General features: G+C 42.1%; 2 protein-coding genes across 6 annotated transcripts in view; one reads left to right on the forward strand and one right to left on the reverse strand.

The window, feature by feature from the left end:
- The first annotated feature begins 7,388 nt into the window (after positions 1-7,388).
- On the forward strand, positions 7,389-12,887 carry LOC129814268 (olfactomedin-like protein 2B). Of its 3 annotated transcripts, none has more exons than XM_055867282.1 (8): positions 7,389-7,889; positions 8,953-9,219; positions 9,496-9,603; positions 9,715-9,891; positions 10,338-10,533; positions 10,790-11,464; positions 11,631-11,807; positions 11,983-12,887. In XM_055867282.1, exons 1-8 carry the CDS (start codon positions 7,695-7,697, stop codon positions 12,582-12,584), a joined length of 2,397 nt encoding a protein of 798 aa, XP_055723257.1. In that variant the 5' UTR covers positions 7,389-7,694; the 3' UTR covers positions 12,585-12,887. The 3 variants fall into 3 exon arrangements, with proteins under 3 accessions (XP_055723257.1, XP_055723260.1, XP_055723259.1); XM_055867285.1 differs by having other exon boundaries at positions 10,341-10,533; XM_055867284.1 differs by having other exon boundaries at positions 7,390-7,889; positions 10,793-11,464.
- Positions 12,888-12,971: 84 nt separating this feature from the next.
- LOC129814269 (cyclic AMP-dependent transcription factor ATF-6 alpha-like) overlaps positions 12,972-21,194 on the reverse strand; it is a 48,040-nt gene continuing 39,817 nt past the window's right edge. For all 3 annotated transcript variants that reach the window (XM_055867286.1, XM_055867288.1, XM_055867287.1), the window contains exon 16: positions 12,972-13,949. In XM_055867286.1, coding sequence (XP_055723261.1) covers positions 13,759-13,949 — 191 coding nt within the window. In that variant the 3' untranslated portion in view covers positions 12,972-13,758. The remainder of the gene's footprint in view (positions 13,950-21,194) is intronic.

Genomic DNA, 21,194 nt, shown 5'->3' on the forward strand with positions numbered 1-21,194 from the left:
AAGAACTTTCCTGTCAGAATCCCTCTTTTAGGAATTCACTATACGTGTGGTTCACTGAACACATCATATGGAATACCATGCAGAACATTTTACTTAAAAGTAATCTATAATGTTCAAAGTTGTTGGGGGAGGAAAGGGAACTGTATCAAATTTAAAACAGTCCTAAAACAAATCTTTGGACATGTGTTCGGCTGACCATTATTAGCTACCACAAACTCTCCAATCTGTGTCTGTTATCAGATTCAAAATCTTCCCATGGTATATAATTTTTTTATTACTACTAAAAGGAAAGCGGTAAATCAATAAGACGTTATACTCAACAAACAACTCTAAACCTCCTATGCTGACTTATACACAGTTAATTTCCTACTTTTCTTCAAAGTTCCCCAACCCCAATGATAAAAGAAAATAGTATCCCTCAGATCAGTATCTGCACTCCCTGGCACGTCTCCATAATATTACAGGTACCTTTGAAACAAAAAAAGATCTGTGATTTCACTCACACAGGTACGCATTAAAGAGGACCTCTAGCGGCTGTGGCATAGCTGTAGGTGTGTGTCAAAGCAACAACGTCAACCTCCCTGCCACATACTGCTGGAGGGCTCTGTACCTACACAATAGACTGTTGTTCTAATAGCTTTGAATGAGGGGTGCCAAGCAACACGGATCTGCACCTCTCACACTTAAATAAACACTGACATATGCACATTCCATAGCACAGGGAATTATCAATCAAGTATTACTCAACCACGAGAACTATCCTTCAAATCAAATCAAAGTTTATTGGTCTCGTACACAGATTTGCAGTTGTTAACACAGGTGCAGCGAAATGCTTTTGTTTCTAGCTCCAACAGTGCAATAATAATATCTAGCAATAAAAATGTTTAAAACCATACACAAAGAATCCATAAAAATTAAGCAATTAAGAAATATCAGAATGAACAATGTCAGAGAACGGAATATAAATATATATATATATATATATACATAGTATATCAATAGAAAAGGTGTGTACAAGACCTCCCGAGTGGCGCAGCGGTCTACGGCACTGCATTGCAGTGTTGTGGCCTCACTACAGCCTGGGGTTTGATCCCAGGCTGTGTCACAACCGGCCGTGAGAGTCTCATAGGGAGGCGCACAATTGGCCCAGTGTCGTCCGGGTTAGGAGAGAGTTTAGCCCCGGGGGGGGGGGGGGGGGGGGGGGGGGCTTTACTTGTCTCATTGCGCTCTAGCAACTCCTTGTGGTGGGCCGGGTGCCTGCAGGCTGACTCGGTTGTCAGTTGAAAGGTGTTTTCTCCTACACATTGGTGCAACTGGCTTCCGGGTTAAGCGAGTGGGTTTTAAAATGTGCGGCTGGCGGGTCACGTTTCGGAGGACGCATGACTCAATCTTTGCCTCTCCCGAGCCTGTTGGGGAGTCGCAGCGATGAGACAAGATCGAAATCATGAAATTTGGGTGAAAAGGAGGTAAAAATGTCTCAAATACATTTTAAAAAGGTGTGTGCAGTAGTTATATAGGATGAGCCATCAGTATAATACAGTATATAAATACATATAAAGTGGGTAAGACAATATGTCAACATTATTAAAGTGACCAGTGTTCAATGACTAGAATACAGTATATACTGTACATTTTTAAAGTACATAAACATTATTAATGGAAAACTCTACCTAAAAAATACCTTTTGGTAGCCAGTGTTGATATAGCCCCAAAATGTTTTGCATGTCAACAATCAAGTTTTCAAGATATATTGAATATTATTAATTTTGGGTAACAGACATATACAACAAAATGTACAATGTGGACCCAGAGGAAATCACTTGAAAGTATGAATTAAAACGCTTGTTTCAAAAGTGGTCTTTGATGGTAAAAACAATATATATAATGATTAAAAGACAAGACAAAATTACAAACAACCAAAAATACATTCATGTAACGGTTTTCGTCGTCTGAAGAAGAGTAGTCGGATCAAAGCGCAGCGTGGTAAGTGTTCATGTTTTTTATTTACACTGAACTCTATAACAAAATAACAAGAGAATAAATGAAACCGAAACAGTCCTGTAAGGTGCAAAACACTAAACAGAAAATAACTACCCACAAAAACCATGTGGGAAAAAGCTACCTAATTATGATTCTCAATCAGAGACAACGATAGACAGCTGCCTCTGATTGAGAACCACACCCGGCCAAACACAAAGAAATACAAAACATAGAAAATGAACATAGAATGCCCACCCAAATCACACCCTGACCAAACCAAAATAGAGACATAAAAAGCTCTCTACGGTCAGGGCGTGACAAATAATTTATATAGACATCCTAAAAAATGGCACTATACACTGCACTTCTTCCTAACCTTAAAAATCAACCATATTAATTTCACATTAATTGCACATCATACTGATCCTTCAAATAAATACACCATCAATATAACTTTCCAAATATAAAAATACAGCCGATATTTCTCTCTCTCTACTTTAGCAGTTGTGTTCGGATCTATATTGCATTCGGAAAGTATTCAGACCCCTTCCCTTTTTCCAAGAAGAAGTTTGGAAGCAAACTGGCCTCCATCATTCTTAAATGTAAGAAGTTAGGAACCACCAAGATTCTTCCTAGAGCTGGCCACCTGGCCAAACTGAGCAATCAGTTGAGAAGGGCCTTGGTCAGGGAGGTGACCAAGAACCTGATGGACACTCTGACAGAGCTCCAGAGTTCCTCTGTGGAGAGGGGAGAACCTTCCAGACAGACGACCATCTGTGCAGCACTCCACCAATCAGGCCTTTATGGTAGAGTGGCCAGATGGAAGCCACTCCTCAGTAAAAGGCACATGACAGCCCACTTGGAGTTTGCCTAAAGGCACCTAAAGGACTCTCAGACCATGAGAAACAAGATTCTCTGGTCTGATAAAACCAAGATTGAATTCTTCGGCCTGAAGGCCAAGCGTCACGTCTGGAGGAAACCTGGCACCATCCCTACGGTGAAGCATGGTGGTGGAAGCATCATGCTGTGGGGATGTTTTTCAGCGGCAGGGACTGGGAGACTAGTCAGGATCAAGGGAAAAACTAATGGAGAGATCCTTGATGAAAACCTGCTCCAGAGTGCTCAGGACCTAGGACTGGGACGAAGGTTCACCTTCCAACAGGACAATGACCCTAAGCACACAGCCAAGACAATGCAGGAGTGGCTTCGGGACAAGTCTTTGAATGTCCTTGAGTGGCCCAGCCAGAGCCCGGACTTGAACCCGATCAAACATCTCTGGAGAGACTGTAAAATAGCTGTGCAGCAACGCTCCCCATCCAACCTGACAGAGCTTGAGAGGATCTTCAGAGAAGAATGGGAGAAACTCTCCAACTACAGGTGTGCCAAGCTTGTAGCATCATACCCAAGAAGACTCAAGGCTGTAATTGCTGCGAAAGGTGCTTCAAAAAAGTACTGAGTAAAGGGTCTGAATAGTTCTGTAAACGTGATATTTACGTGTAGATTGGTGAGGAATAGTTTTTATGTAATCCATTTTAGAATAAGTCTGTAATGTAACAAAATGTGAAAAAATGTGGGTCCTTCCGGACAAGTCAGTTACAATTACACATACCCGAGACCCGTGATAATCATATCAGATCCGACCCCGACCCGTGACATTATTAGGAATTCTGGATCCGGACCCGCTCAGGTCCCAGATCGGGTCTTGGGTATTTGGGTACAGGTGAATCCATGAAGACCTTTATTTTGTACACGTCCATTTTCCCAGTTTTGCGCGCGAATGCTACCTAGGTGTGGATAAGTTCTAATCTTCACAATGGGGACAACATCCTCTATGCACTTCCTGATGAACCCCGTCACCGAGGCATTGTATATGTCAATTCTATTCTCAGAGGTGACCCAGAACATTTCCCAGTCCGTGTGATCAAAACAATCTTGAAGCATTGATTCCAATTAGTCTGACCAACGTTGAACAGTCTATACCACGGGAGCTTCTTGTTTAAGTTTCTGCCTATAGGTGGAAAGGAGCAGAATGGAGGCGTGATCTGATTTGTCAAAGGGAGGGCGCACAGGAGATGTGTTGTTAGAACTTCCTCCGATTTCCTTTATTAAAGTCCACAGCTTCAATAAATGCGGCCTCAGGATATGTGGTTTCCAGTTTGCACACAGTCCAGTGTAGTTCCTTGAGAGCCGTTGTGGTGTCGGCTTGGAGGGGAATATACAGGGCATTAATGATGACCCCAAAAAATGTATTGGGAGGTAATGCGGTCGACATTTGATGGTGAGGTATTCCAGATTGGGAGATCAAATGGACTTGAGTTCCTGTACATTACCACAATCACACCATGAGTTGTTAATCATGAAACAAACCTCTCCGCCTTTCTTTTTTCAGGACAGTTCTTTCTTCCTGTCCACGCAATGGACAGAGAACAATATATCCGGAGAGATCCATGATTCCGTAAAACATATGTTACAGTCCCTGATGTCTATCTGGAAGGTGATCCTTGCCCTGAGCTTGTCTACTTTATTGTCCAGGGACTGAACTTTAGCGAGTAATAAACTCGGAAGTGGTGGATGGTATGCCTGAGTCTGACTAGGGCCCCACTCCTTCGACCTCTTCTCTGGTGACTGTTTTTTGTCGCAGCCCCTGGGATGACTAGAGCTCCCTCAGGAAGTTCAAACAAAGGATCCAGATCAGGTAAGTCAAATTTCTGCATGAATTTCTGGTGAGTGACCGGCAATCTAATATCCAAAAGTTATTTCCGGCTGTAGGTAATAATATAAGAAACGTTCTGAACAAATAATGTAAGAAATAACACTCCCCAAAAAACGAGCTAAAAACAGGGTGACCGTGTCTGTTGGCGCCATTTTCAGAGGGTGATGAGGTTATTGTAACTGGTTTGAGTAGTTTGAGAGAGTATTTTTATATTTTTTTAAGTGCGCATACTATTGAATCTTTCTATTCAACCTGGACAACCTGGGTAGCCGTAGCATAGTAAATGAAAATCCAGGACACTCATATTAGTATGATATGTTACGTTTGGTATGGCATGTATTCGTTTGTGGATGTCAATCCTCCATTTCGTATGATACGTTGCAAAATGCAATTCGTATGATATGTCACGAATTACAATTCGTATAATACATTACGAATTTGCAATACGTATGATACAGTATGTTACGAATTTCAATTAGCTAACGTTAGCTTGGCTAGGAGTTTGGTTAGGGTTTAAGGTAAGGGTTTAAGGTTAGGGTTAAGGTTAAGGTTAGGGATAAGCCAGGCATACACTACACGACCTTGGCCCTGATTTAAATGTCCCAGACAAGTTTTTGAGATTGGAGACAAAATCCCCAATGTCATTGCCTACTCAGGCGCATGGCCGTAGAGACACAATCTGAAGTTTACCAAGCCATCCCAGACGTTCCAATATTTTAAAATGTCTGATTTTATCTGCACAAAATGTGCAAATGCTCTTGTAGTGTGAGATGTGCAACAACAAGTTGAGAACGGTGATCAGCAGTAGCCAATGAGAGCTCGCCAGAGAAGAAGCCAAAGATGATGACGTTGTATTGCATCACCCAGAATGTGTAGACTATCGAGCAAGAGCGATGACTACTACTAATATGCAGGTGTACTTTTTAACCAAAGCCAAAGTGTCAAATCAATACAGCTCTGAAGTTCACAAGCAATGTTATTCAATAAAACATGTATTGGCTAGATATTTCAACTCTGTATGGCAAGCGTGAATGTCTGACTGAAAACGTTTGAGGCTGCTTTGAGCCACAGCTCGTTCTAGCTACGTTACCAATCTAATCACGTCATCACATCATTGTTTTCGCAAGACTGCGTGGTATCGAGAATCCTTACGATCAAATGAAAAATTTTGTATTGTGTGACTGCTGTCCGTGCCACATTGTTTAGTGTGCGCACCACTACGTTTGAAAGAGAAACAACTACAGGAAATACGGTTGTTTAATGTGAGAGGCTCAGTGATGTTAGGGTTAGGAGTTCGGTTAAAGGGTTGAGGTTGGGCTAGGGTTAGGGGAAGAGTTAGCTAACATGCTAAGTAGTTGCAAAGTAGCTATAAAAGTACTAAGTAGTTGCAAAGTTGCTAACTAGCTAAACTTGTCCGTGATGAGATACCAACACACAACCTTTGGGTTGCTAGACGTTTGCGTTATGTCTTGGCTTTTGCGTTAAGTAACCCTATGTCTTAAGTAACCATACCAAACGTAACATACCATACTCATTTGAGTGTCCCGGATTTTTGTTTATTTTTGTTATGGCTAGTCTATGAGACCAGGCTGTTCTATTCTATTTTTAAGATACACTTTTAGAACTAGAACACAGAATAAAGTGTCTTAGTTGGAGCAAAGGTGAGATGAAATTACATGAAAATACATGACTGTTTCTGCCCCCCTGACATTACATGATTTGAGAAACAAGAGTTCATTAACCCAAAACAAGAGAATCAAAAGTCTGTTGCAAGTAAAACATACAATATTGTCATTATTATGAAATACATACTGTATTATGGCTGTTCACTAAAGAATATATGAAGAATAATACTCACTTATCTTAATTCCCACATTGCTGGAATGTTGGTAGAATAATTTCCATTACATAAAACGATGCTGACAGGAGTAATCCCCTGGATGGCGCAATCGCGTAAGGTTCTCCGTCGGGTAAGACTTACCCTCACACATTTTCCCTTTATTTCCACTACAAATAGCATAAACTCAAAGTAGGTCCGATTTATGAGTTTTTATGATTTTAAATCAAAATCGAATAAAATGTTATACGTCACATGCTTCATAAACAATATGTGTAGACTAACAGTGAAATGCTTACTTCCCAACAATGCAGAGAGAAAAATATACAAATAATATACAAATAATAATAGGAGGAATAGATATACAATGAGTAATGATAACTTGGCTATACCGAGTCAATGGGCATGAGGACATTTAGGGAGATATGTTCATATAGGTAGGGCGGCAGGTAGCCTAGCGGTTAAGAGCGTTGGGCCAGTAACAAAGGTCGCAGGTTTGAATCTGCAAGTCGACTAGGTTAAAAATCTGATGATGTGCCTTTGAGCAAGGCACTTAACCCTAACTACTCCTGTAAGTCGCGCTGGATAAGAGAGTCTGCTAAATGACAAAAAAAATGTAAGGCTAAAGTGACTAGGCAGCAACGTATGTGATGAGTTAGTTTGCGGTCTATAAAATAAAATCACCTATAACAATACCCTACTCGGCAGGAATTTAAATGAATTCACTCAAACATTTCCCAAGAGCCAAAAGAGGCATTTAGGCGACAGTTTAGATGGGGCATACAACTAAAAAGAAAGAACATCTCTTCTAACGTTATTGTTTCCCATCCAATCTGTGGGACAGACTCCACCCTGTATCCAATATGGTCAAGTCCTTCCCATCTATCCATAACCAACCATGTTCATTCACCTCCAACTATCAACAGGCATCATACCTATCACTTACAGCGAAGGCAACACAATGCTTTTCACCTGAGAGGATTCAAAATTCATTTCGGATTCATTTCGATTGAAAGATCACAGACATTTTCTTTAACCATGGACATTTTCTTATAAAATGTGGATATTTCAAACTAGTTGATTTCTTTTAGAATTCGCTGCAGATCGTTTCAAAGGCATACTTTTTTGATTGGCAACGTCTCAATTGGGCACCGGGTAATTTAGATGATGATGTCTAGGTTGCAGCAATTGCTCCTGTTGTGGTGCGCCATCGCCCTCACTTGGGCACCAGTCGCATCCAGCGATGTGATGGAGAACTCTCTGACAGATGTCCATGATGGAATTAAAGAGCAACTAGAACAAACCGAGGGACCACTTCTGGATGATGAGATGGACAACCAGGAGAACGTTTTAACTCAGGTATTTACGACCTCGCTCTGGATTTGTTCGGATTGACAGGCTAGTTTTACGCATAGCCTACCTATACAAAGCCAGGTGCGACATTTAATCACAGGGGTGAGGAAGAAAATGGCATTTTCTCAAGCATTATAATTCATAACTTTTGAGTATAGAATATGAATAATTGATACTTCATCGTCTATGAGTACTGGCCTGGGAAAAGTTTAACTATTATGTTGAGCACTTATCATGCGTAATTACACATGCACACAGAGCATTGCCATTATAGTCAGTATTGGCGTTTTGCTATGAACCATAAAGCATCTGCAATGCAATGCGATAAATTGAAGGTGGTTGTTTTACCCAGCAAACCAAAATTGGTTCTGTGAACGTTCCCAGAACATTCATTAGGTTGCCCCAAAACGTATAACACAAAAACGGTCCAGCTGTGCTGATGATTATGCAATGTTTGTATAAATAATTTGCCTGATGTTGCAAGAACATTCCCAGAACCCATTTTGTTAATACATTACTTGGAAACCTAATAAGAACCGTAGGGGAATGTTCTGCGATGGTTGTTACAGATGTTGTGCACAACTTTCCAAATATATATATATATTTTTTAAATTCTGGGAAGGAAAAAAACATTTTGTTATCAAAAACATAATTGGAATGTTTTTGGGATGTTTTCATCCTAATGTTAGATAAAATCCTAACTGGAACTTTATAGGAATGTTAGCTAATGTCCTGCGAATGTTCCCGGTCTGCTTGGTAGTTACTTTGTAAGTGATTTTTTTTTTAAACAGTATTTTTTCTACATTAGTCGATTCTTAGTCATTAAACCATTTTCAATGTGCATAGAGTATTTGGTATCTGAGAGATGAGATGGTGGTTTTTCCTATGTAGGACTAAATGTATGCATTCTCATGAATATGCTGTGTTGTTCCATATAAGTAATCCATTTAAATAGTTACTTATATCTTATAAGAAATTGCACCAATGCATGTGTCTGTGTGAATTGTGTAATGCTGTTCTCCTTCATTGGTGGACTACCCATGCTCTACCCATCTCTTCTCCATTGTAGCTGCTGGGTGATTATGACAAAGTGAAAACGCTGTCGGAAGGTTCTGACTGTCGCTGTAAATGTATTGTCAGACCCCTGAGCAGAAGTGCCTGCAGGCGGATAGAGGAGGGTGCAGCAAAGGCCGAAGACTTTTACACAGTGGAGACTGTGACATCGGGGCCCAATTGTAAAAAGTGTGCATGCATAGCCCCGCCCTCTGCTCTGAATCCCTGCGAGGGAGATTACAGGTTCAAGAAGCTGCAGGAGGCGGGGAAAGATGACATCAAGGTAATACACAAGCGCCTGCATCTCTCTGAGGGGAGACAACACCACACGGCTTCCTTCTTAAAACAACCCCCGTCTGCGTACTATCTTGATCAAACAAGGAGTTACCGCATGTCCTTTCCAGTGGAATATTTCCTCAAACTGTACTTGATCTGATGGAAATGTCCACATCATAAGCGGTTATTGAATACGGCATGCATGACAGTAAGACTTTACAACTAAAATAACATGGAAAGATGTACTGTGATTATTCTGACTACCGTGATCTTGCTTTTACAGCTCTCAACAATAATGGAGTTACTGGAGGGAGCGTTTTACGGGATGGATCTGTTAAAGTTACACTCGGTAACAACTAAACTTCTCAACAGGGTTGACAATATAGAAAAGGTTTGTATACTGACACTCATACGCATTTCACAGTCATAGCTTATATACCTTAAAGTCTGTGGTTGTGGTACTGGCTTCTCACCCTTTTGCTTTGCCTCTGTCGGTGTCCAGACCTTTTCTCGTAACCACACGGAGAAGGAGAAAGTGAGTGTGAGGAGCCGCTCTAGTGAGGAGAATGAGAGAGAGAAGGAGAGAAGAGCACAGCAGAGGATGGAAAAGAGAAAACGTCTAACTGAGCTGGAGCCGTCCCTGCAGAAGGATACGGCTGCAGCCTATGTTAACACAGAGGTAACGCGCGCACACACACTATGCTAACACAGAGGTAACCAAGGCTGTCAGTCACTCCAGATTTAGAGTGGAAACGATGGCGAGGGATTAAGGTGTCCAGTAGCCTGGCAGCGTCTTTAGTACAGTGGCGAGATCCAAACTAGTCTGGGTTCTTGACTACAACAGTTTCCAGACAGCCCAGAAAACAATGACTTAAAATGATCGTCTTACTTTGAACCTCGACTGCATTCATTTTCACAAAACCAATGTGATCAAAACCATAGCATTTGTAGCCTAGTATTACAATTAAGAATCAGAAACAGAAACCTTTACTGCCATGCAACAAACAAATGGTTGCTAAGAATGTATCGTGTAGTTACAGTTCAACATGTATAGTACAGTTGTCTCACTAAAAGCTTTATGATAACGCATGTGATTTGGTCCTTTGTGATTGGATCCTCCTAAAGAAGAAGTATGAGGAGCGCTACGTGGGGGCCAAGGGCCAGGGGGCCACCAGGCCCATGCTGAAGAGGAGCCAGCCAGAGGACAGGGAAGAGCCCCAGTGGCCCCTGAAAGGCAAGGTGGGGCCCAACGGCATGGTCATCAGAGGGGTGACCTTCTACAAGGCCAACACAGTGGACGATGGAGCCGGTGAAGAGCTCAGTAAGTCAATTTATATACTGGACATAATACTAGAATAACTAACATAGCAGTAGTCCATCCAGTTCAGAACATACAGCAAATCTTCCCATTTATTTTAGTGTTGAAGGCTTCTTTTTTTAGGGGGGGGGGGTCTCTACATTGAGGCTATGCCTATAGACATGTTTTGTTATGGGTTTTTAATAGGACACTGGAGAGGCTTCTTGAGTATATTGGTGTAAATGCTTCTTAACCCTTTGTGCTGCTCATTCACCACCAGCAGCAGAGGAAGCCCTGAGTGGGGATGGTTCCATGGACCTACTCATCGATGACCAGCTACTGAGACCCACACACCCCAGACCTGTGGCAGGCCCCCCAACACCTGCATCCCAAGACAGGAAGGGGAACCCAGATGACCAGGCGACTGACACCCCCAAAACAGCCACTAGTCCCCAAAGGAATCCCATTACATCTGCCCCTGGAGCTACCGGGACACCATCAACCACTGTTTCCATCCCGACCACCACCACCATTCAAACAAACACTGACACAACGGTTGCGACTACCACAACCACCACTCAACCAGCGACTACCACAACCACCACTCAACCAGCGACTACCACAACCACCACTCAACCAGCGACTACCACAACCACCACTCAACCAGCGACTACCACAACCACCACTCAACCAGCGACTACCACAACCACCACTCAACCAGCGACTACCACAACCACCACTCAACCAGCGACTACCACAACCACCACTCAACCAGCGACCACTACAAAACCTGAAACCGTGTCTGTTTTGACCACGTCTCCAACCACTGCACTGCAAAATGTCAACAGCACCACAGCCCCGACAAGCAAGGTGACTAGTGCGCCCAGACCCAAGCATCACATCAGCTGGACAGAGGGCCACTCAGAGGTTCCCCCGGCGACCCCTAAAGTCCCTGGTAAAAACATATCTTTGGTTGATGGGGTATTTGATTTTCCACATTCCACACAAGTCACATTTTATTTTGATACTCTTTTCTGGTGGAAAATAGTGTTCATTTTTTGATCTTTAAATACTTGAGGAAAGTACATATGTTGTCTTTATCTCTGTATGTTTACTAACAGGCCTGTGCAAAGACACTCTGGCCACCATCTCTGACCCAGTGACCCATAATACCTACGGCCGGAAGGAAGGTGCCTGGATGAAGGACCCGAAGGGCAACGGAAATGTAATCTATGTCACCAACTACTACTATGGCAACAACCTACTGGAATTCCGCGACATGGACACCTTCAAAAAAGGTATTCTCACAATTGACTAGTCCCAAAACCGAGTAGCTGTTTAGGTTCTGGGTGCCAAGATTACAAGACAAACATGGCAATAGATTCATGTAATGGTGGAATTTGATTCGTGTGATGTGCATTGCTCAGTATAAAGAATACTCTCTTATTTCTGCATTGTCTTGTTTCCTGTCAGGACGCTTCACTAATTCCTACAAGCTGCCGTACAACTGGATCGGCACGGGTCACGTCGTATACAACGGAGCCTTCTACTACAACCGAGCCTTCTCCCGTGACATCATCAAGTTTGACTTGCGTCTACGCTACGTTGCGGCCTGGACAACGCTGCATGACGCAGTGTTCGAGGAGGAGGAGGACACCTCCTGGAGGTGGCGAGGACACTCGGACATCGACTTTGGGGTGGACGAGAGCGGCCTGTGGTTGGTGTACCCTGCGCTGGACGAGGAGGGCTTCCACCAGGAAGTAATCATGCTAAACCGTGTGAACCCGGCTGACCTCAGCCTCCAGAGTACGTTCAGAACAGGCCTGAGGAGACACTTCTACGGAAACTCCTTTGTCATCTGTGGCGTACTGTACGCGGTGGACAACTTTGAGCGTATCCACGCCAATATATCCTACGCCTATGACACGCACACACACACCCAGATGATCCCTAGATTACCGTTCACGAACAACTACACGTACACAACGCAAATCGACTACAACCCCAAGGACAAAAAGCTGTACGCATGGGACAACGGTCACCAGGTGACCTACGATGTTATATTTGCATATTAAAAGCCGTGGAGTAGTGATAAAATAAAAAGGGACCAGCACTTTTTTTGTATAAAAGTTTTTTTTAAATATATAAAAAAATTGCCTTAGTGGATTGTAGAGCAGTCTACAGGGCCTTTGTGTTGTACTGTATAATTCACATTTTGGTGCTCTGTCTTTTATTGCTCAAGATGGCTCCCGTGTTGTCCCGGCGCATGTTGTATTTTATATAATGGTCACGGTCTTTAACTGCCCAAAGGGCAGCAGACAAGATCATTCAGTGAAGCAAGACAAGGTATTTTCTTACTGCTTGTTAGAAGTTTAAAGTGTATGTTGTATATACTTTAATTAAAAATAAAACTGTTAATAAAATATGCATTCAAACATGAATGCTGACACACAAACAAGTCATCAATATTAGGACTTGTTACTGTCCATGGTTTTATTTCAGAAAACCCTTTTAAAAGGTAGCGCAAACACCATGATAAAACTTCAAGCAACTCAAAGAAAATTAGGTCATTATTACACCCTCATTTTACACATTTCAAATAATGCAAATAACGGCCACATCTCACAGTTACATGATGTTTGTATGATACATACAAATGAGTCTTGCGTATCATTGTTTGAATGTCTCATTTTGCTCACTCACCAACATGGCTTTAAAAAGCAACAAGCATAACATCACAGGATAGGTCTATTCACTTTTAAGTATGTGCAATATATCTTGTTAACATGGCTTAATTCCATCAATAGGGTCCAGAATCAATTAATATGTTTTGTATTAAGCTATTTTCTATTTAGTTCAATTTTTGCTCATCTAAAAGAATGCTATAGCAGTAGGGTCAAGACAGTGAAGGTTACCAAAGGGTTCAACTTTAAGTCCACTATTCATTCTACCAAAATACCTACAGTAGATGCCTGCATTGGCATTCTGTCCATTTAACATGAACCAGACGCTCTAAACCAAGCAATATGGAAGTAAACAGTTGCTGGACAACTTCTTTAAAAAGTCGTAATAGATTTGGAACATCTGAGGCACAGGGACTTGTGGAATACAGAGGATGTGTGAATCTGATGCTAAACATTTCCAGAGAGGAAGACAAGGCTACTTTTTTGTCACAGTTTATTAAATACACCAAAAGGTTGGTAAAATGATAGGTTTTTAGATTGCCAGGCCTTTTAGGTGAGGCCAAAATCAGGCAGAGTCTGATAGAACACCAACCGATGCTGATGCCTTTCCGTTGGCATGGGTGGATTGGAAGTCAGTGGTGTTGGCGCGTAGGATCTCTGGGATGCTGGAAGTTTTGATGTGGAGGATCTTGGTGTCCATGACCTCACAGTCAATCTGCATCATCACCTCAAATGTGTCGTCCTTGATGACAGAGTCTGTAATGGAATACGTTCAAAGTCAAAAATATGATTATAATGAAAATCAAAACCCTTCAATGGTTCATATTCAGTTGTCTGGAGTCTAGATGCCTCAACAGTCAGAAGCCACATCTGAAGTTTTATGTAATACAAGCCTCAGCACCATCAGCACTTTTTAGCAGACATCTAATGTTTGGAATTTGAGTTTCACTGTATAGGCCATTTGAGAGGATCTCCTGACAAGATCCCATTATACTGTCTGTCCATAAGGATCTCATCCCAAAAAGTCTGTCCTCTTTGTACTCTAGATCCCAAACGCAATAGTCATTATCTGGTTCACCGCCTTCTCTCGGAGACCCTGTCTGGCGTCAGGTGGCTGAGGAGCCTGCATTACTGCTGCAGGGTGAGCCCCGGCTCCTAGAAGAACACCTGCTGAAGCCATCAGCCACACAACCACCGGAACGGCCAGGTCCATGTGGCTTAGCTGACGGGAGGAATTTACTAGCACATGGAGGGATCAGGTTTTGGATCTAAAAGCTGATTAATGCATACGGAAATTACATCGGAAAGGTTACGCAACCGGTGCATTTTGCGGACACGTGGTGCTGTAGTGCAAGGGAAGTATGTAGGTGTTTTCTACTTAAGCAATAAGGCCAGAGTAGGTGTGGTATATTATCAATATACCAGGGCTAAGGGATGTTCTTATGTCCGACGCAACGTGGAGTGCCTGGATGCAGCCCTTAGTCGTGTTATATTGGCCATATACCACAAATCCCAGAGGTGCCTTATTGCTATTATAAACTGGTTACCAATGTGATTAGAGCAGTAAAACTCAATGTTTTGTCATTCCTGTGGTATATGGTCTGATATACCACAGCCTTCAGCCAATCAGAATTCAGGGCTCAAGCCGCCCAGTTTACAATATAAGTTTGATGATAAGAATACAGCTGATTTGGATGGTCCTTCCGTTTGTGTTCTGAATGTCTGATCGAGAGAGAGAGAAAAGAGATGCTCACTCGGCAGAGAAAACCATGACCGTCAAACTGTGAAGACTACGTAAAACGGAGCTGTATACAAGTTATAAAAGACTATGCATGCATGAGATAATCCACTATATAAAAAATATTACCCAATAAAGCGAGATAAATATGCCGTGTACATTAAATTACATTGAATTGAACACATTATTTTGTTACCGTTCTTTTTCAAGAGTGCTGAATCTGACAGACAGTATTTTTGTGCACTGAATCAGAGTTTTTGAACGCCTGCATTGTCTCTAGATGACAGTGTTAAGGTGTTCAGTTGTTTGGGAGACAGATTATTATTCCAAATGGCACACCTGTATATTGATACAGACCATGAGCCCAGCTAATTCCAAATGGCACACCTGTATATTGATACAGACCAGGAGCCCAGCTAATTCCAAATGGCACACCTGTATATTGATACAGACCAGGAGCCCAGCTAATTCCAAATGGCATGCCTGTGTATTGATACAAACCTGAGGTTGGAACCGGGATAAGGAACAGAACCAAAAAACGGGAAAAAATCTGAACCGGGAACGAAAGTGATTGATACTGTTCCGAAACAGAACTGTTATGTTAAAAGCATGGTAATCATTTATTAACTTCTTATGGCTGCACGGGCAGTATTGAGTAGCTTGGATGAAAAATGCACAGAGGTGCCCATAGTAAACTCCCTGCTCCTCAGTCCCAGTTGCTAATATATGCATATTATTATTCATATTGGATAGAAAACACTCTGAAGTTTCTAAAACTGTTTGAATGATGTCTGTGAGTATAACATAACTCATATGGCAGGAAAAAAACTGAAAAAAAATCCAAACAGGAAGTGGGAATTCTGAGGTTGGTCGATTTTCAACACAGCCCCTACAGAAAAACACAGTGGGATATGGATGAGTTTGCACTTCCTACGGCTTCCACTAGATGTCAACAGTCTGTAGAACCCTGTCTGATGCCTCTACTGTGTAGTGGGGCCAAAGGAGACAGAAAATAGTCAGGTCTACCATGACCTGGCCATGCTCTGACCATGCGCGTTCACATGAGAGGGAGCTCTGTTCTATCGCACATCTGAAGTCAATGTAATTCTCCGGTTGGAACGTTACTGAAGATTTATGTTAAAAACATTCTAAAGATTGATTCAATACATCGTTTGACATGTTTCTACTGACTGTTACGGAACTTTTGGACATTTCGTCAGCTTTTAGTGAACGCACCTTCTGAATTTGGATTTGTTTACCAAACACGGTAACAAAAATATTTGGACATAAATGATGGACATTACCGAACAAAACAAACATTTATTGTGGAAGTGGGAGTCCTGGGAGTGCATTCCGACAAAGATCAGCAAAGGTAAGTGAAGATTTATAATGCTTTTTATGAGTTTTGTTGACTGCACAATTTGGCGGGTAACTGTATGGCTTCCTTTTGTGGCTGAACGCTGTTCTCAGATTATTTAATATAGTGCTTTTGCCATAAAGCTTTTTGAAATCTGACACAGCGGTTGCATTAAGAACAGGTGTATCTTTAATTCTATGTAAAACATGTATCTTTCATCAAAGTTTATGATGAGTATTTATGTTATTTGACGTGTCTCTGCAATTTCTCTGGATATTTTGGAGGCATTTCTGAACATGGCGCCAATGTAAACGGAGGTTTTTGGATATAAATATGAGCTTTATCGAACAAAACATATATGTATTGTGTAACATGAAGTCCTATGAGTGTCATCGGATGAAGATCATCAAAGGTTAGTGATTAATTTTGTCTCTATTTCTGCTTTTTGTGACTCCTGTCTTTGGCTGGAAAAATTACTGTTTTTCTGTGATTTTGCGGTGACCTAACATAATCGTTTGTGGTGCTTTCGCTGTAATGCCTATTTGAAATCGGACACTTTGGTGGGATTAACAACAAGATTACCTTTAAAATTGTATAAAATACATGTATGTTTGAGGAATTTTAATTATGAGATTTCTGTTGTTTGAATTTGGCGCCCTGCACTTTCACTGGCTGTTGTCATATCATCCCGGTAGCAGGATTGCAGCCATAAGAAGTTTTTAACATTATTTCACTTCCGGGCATTTTTTTCAGTACCACAAAAAAATTCAACAACCAAAGAGCCTATGCAAAGCTCTCAATGCCACTCAGAAACATATTCCAGTGTCTGCCTGCCAGCTGAAAATCTTTGCCAGTGTGTGTGCGCGTGTGTCGGCTACCTGCCCCTCTGAAGCATAGGCTACTGTAGCCTACAATACGTTACAAGCGCGATTCAGAAATTAGGGAGAGATGTTTACTTGGATCAATTTTTTCAATGCTAGTTCAGGATACTATAGTTATCACGTTTCACATTGGATGTATTTCCGTACAAAACGTTCTGACGTGTTTTTAATTGTGGTGCCGCTCTGCACACACAAACTTGTTATCTAGCTAGCTATCTTGCCCTGGTCAAACATTAAGCCAACTCTCAGAAGGTCAAAGACATTCAAAATTCCTCCATAGGTATAATTCTGTGGGACTAATTCAGATCATGCATGTCATAACAAGATGCCCAGCACTTCAAGCCAAGCCACCTCCACCCTCTTTCACGCGCTCCCCACCTGAAAAAGTTTACGATTTACATAAAATCATGCGTAATGTCTGTCCATTACGCATGAAAACAACTATAGCGTGCCCACTCCAAACTTCTCTATCCGCACTGATTGGTGAAGTAATCTACTGTCGTGCTTAAAAAAGGAACAGAAAGGAGCGATATAATCCGGCATGTTTTGGGGGGAGGGGGTTGAACCGGTTCAGAACTTTATTTGGCAGGTCGGAACAGTGGAATCGAATGCAAAAAGTAAGCGATTGGAAAATAATTTAGGTTCCAACCCGATACAGACCATACCAGAGTACAGCGAATTTCCAAATGGCACCTCTGTATGTTGACAGACTGGACAAGCCCATACCTAATTCAAAATGCCATATGTGTGTATTCATACAGACCATACCTAATTCCAAATGGCACACCTGTATATTGCTAGACTTTGCCTGAGCATAGCTCATTCCAAATATCACCCTTGCTGATACAGACAAGGCAGGTCTACTAATTCGAGTCAGCCCACAGCCCCTCATCTCACTCCCCCAAAATCCCTTTCTGTCAGCTTCCCATCCAGTTTCCCTTTGGGGTTACTCGGTGAGATGGGTCTTTGGGTGAGACCAACCAGAAACTTAACCATGTAAACATGATAAAATATGTTGGCCTGTTAACACGGCAGAGTGAAGTGGCTTATTTCAAATCATGAGGGAAAATACTCAATTGCCCTTCATTATCCTTCACATACCATGCAGTCCCTTCAACTGAGGCCAATATTGGTTATGATAAGGTTACCCAAAAGGCCAACTGGCATTTTTGCACAGTATGTTGCAGACCCGAAGAGTGATTCGGAGGACAAATCCACTGTTTTATTAGAGTAGTAAGGAATATCAAAGACATTTCTACAGATGGAAGCTATTTATGGCAAAAGGGGGTATTTCTAAACAACCACACTCTATGGCTGGGGCAAATTACAACCTACCGTTACAATCATCTGGCAATTACAGTGCATTCGGAAAGTATTCAGACCCCTTGACTTTTTCAACATTTTGTTACATTACAGCCTTATTCTAAAATTGATGAGGAAAATATTTAATTCAATCAATCTACACACAATATCCCATAATGACAAAGCAAAACATTTACAAAAATATTATTTTTGCAAATGTATTAAAAATTTAAAACAGAAATACCTTATTTACATAAGTATTCAGACTCTTTGCTATGAGACTCGAAATTGAGCTCAGGTGCATCCTGTTTCCATTGATCATGCTTGAGATGTTTCTACAACTTGAATGAAGTTCACCTGTGGTAAATTCAATTGATTGGACATGATTTGGAAAGGCACACACCTGTCTATATAAGGTCCCACAGTTGACAGTGAATGTCAGAACAAAAACCAAGCCATGAGCTTGAAGGAATTGTCTGTAGTGCTCTGAGACAGGATTGTGTCGAGGCACAGATCTGGGGAAGGGTACCAAAAATATTCTGCAGCATTGAAGGTCCCCAAGAACACAATGGCCTCCATCATTCTTAAATGGATGAAGTTTGGAACCAGCAAGACTTTTCCTAGAACTTTCCGCTCGGCCAAACTGAGCAATCGGGGGAGAAGGGCCTTGGTCAGGGAGGTGACCAAGAACCCAATGGTCATTCTGACAGAGCTCCAGAGTTCCTCTATGGAGATGGGAAAACCTTCCAGAAGGACAAACATCTCTCCAGCACTCCACCAATCAGGCCTTTATGGTAGAGTGGCCAAACGGAAGCCACTCCTCAGTAAAAGGCACATGACTGCCCGCTTGGAGTTTGCCAAAAGGCACCTAAAAGGACTCTCAGACCATGAAAAACAAGATTCTCTGGTCTGATGAAACGAAGACTGAACTCTTTGGCCTGAAAACCAAGCATCACATCTGGAGGAAACCTGGAACCATCCCTACGGTGAAGCATGGTGGTAGCAGCTTCATGCTGTGGGGATGTTTTTCAGCGGCAGGGACTGGGAGACTAGTCAGGATCGAGGGAAAGATGAACAGAGCAAAGTACAGAAAGATCCTTGATGAAAACCTGATCCAGAGTGCTCAAGACCTCAGACTGGGGTCGAAGGTTCACCTTCCAACAGGACAATGACCCTAAGCACACAGACAAGACAACGCAGGAGTGGCTTTGGGACAATTCTTTGAATGTCCTTGAGTTGCCCAGCCAGAGCTCGGAATTGAACCCGATTGAACATCTCTGGAGAGACCTGAAAATAGCTGTGCAGCGACGCTCCCCATCCAACCTGACAGAGCTTGAGAGGATCTGCAGAGAAGAATAGGATAAACTCCCCAAATACAGGTGTGCAAAGCTTGTAGCATCATACCCAAGAAGACTCGAGGCTGTAATCGCTGCCAAAGGTGCTTCAAAAAAATAACCGAGTAAAGGTTCTGAATACTTATGTAAATGTAATATTTCTGGGTTTTTTTCTTTATAAATTTGCAACAATAAAAAAATAAACTGTTTTTGCTTTGTCATTATGGGGTATTGTGTGTAGTTTGAGGGGGAGAAAAAACAATTTAATCCATTTTAGAATAAGGCTGTCATAAGTCAAGGGTTCTGTTACGTTCTCCAGTTTCTGTGTTGTTGTGGGTTTGTATGTGTGTGTATTTCAGGAAGTGGCTTCCTGGAATCCTAAAGCAGCTGATTGGTCGGCCCCATGGCTGATTGGAGCTCTGACACCTCCCTCTCATCAGGGGAAACAGCTGTCTCTTCAATTACCAACTCCTTCTTGTTCCTTCATCAGGGGGAGTGCTTCTTTTATGTCCTGTGTTGGTTAGTGAAAGTTTTGTTGATATTATTTTGTAGCCGCTCCTTCAGAGGTATGTGTATGCCAATAGGACTTAGTGTTTTGGTTATTGAAATTGTTCACTTAAACTATTGGTAAATTATTTGTTCCCAGGAGGGGAAGGGGAACGCACCTTGGGAGTGTTTAGGCAAGAGGCCTGCGGGCGTACATTACCTGTAGTATTGAATCTGTCTATGCACACTAGGTAAGACCTGGGCGGACCACCACCTGTATTTTGGTTAGTGCGCCAGTTGGTGCTAAAGGTTAGGTGGGAAGGCAGGTAAGGTAGGAGAGGGGCTCTTTACTTTGTACTTTCTTTGCTTTGGTTCCATCCAGCCCCTTTTCTCCACATTACCGTGTAAACTGTATTTTTCTCTGCCTCTGGCATCTTTCCCCACACCTACCATCACATACTTTTTCACTCCACGGGGAGTTGAGGTGTTGCGTTCCCTCCTCCAAGAGGCGTACGTAACAAGAACTGAATACTTTCTGAATGCACTGTGTATGCAGACACCTCTGTGCCTCTCCAAGGATATTATCTAATGATATGCAATAAGCATAAGATATCCTTTCAACAAAGCCATAAGCACATCAAACTAATTCCTCTCTGGCATCCACTTCTGCACGTCCCAGAAAAACTGAACTTGTGAGAACAAGAGAAAAAAATATTTGTCCGGATATATATGAGAGAGAGAACAAGAGAAATAAATATATATATATTGAGAGAGAGAGTATGGATAGAGGGTGCTGAAGGTACACAACAGGGTGGCAGGCATCTTAGCGGTTAGAGCGTTGGGCCAATAACCGAAAGGTTGCTTGTTTGAATCACCGAGCCGACAAGGTGAAAAATCTGCCGA

Source organism: Salvelinus fontinalis, chromosome 17 (genome assembly GCF_029448725.1).
Source record: "Salvelinus fontinalis isolate EN_2023a chromosome 17, ASM2944872v1, whole genome shotgun sequence".
Lineage (NCBI taxonomy): Eukaryota > Metazoa > Chordata > Actinopteri > Salmoniformes > Salmonidae > Salvelinus > Salvelinus fontinalis.

Bases quoted from the DNA above. Each gene is read 5' to 3' on its own strand.
- LOC129814268 (XM_055867282.1), top strand. From the start codon at position 7,695: ATGATGATGTCTAGGTTGCAGCAATTGCTCCTGTTGTGGTGCGCCATC. The intron at 9,892-10,337 runs GTAACGCGCGCA...ATCCTCCTAAAG, and splicing joins CAGCCTATGTTAACACAGAG to AAGAAGTATGAGGAGCGCTA. The intron at 11,808-11,982 runs GTATTCTCACAA...GTTTCCTGTCAG, and splicing joins CATGGACACCTTCAAAAAAG to GACGCTTCACTAATTCCTAC.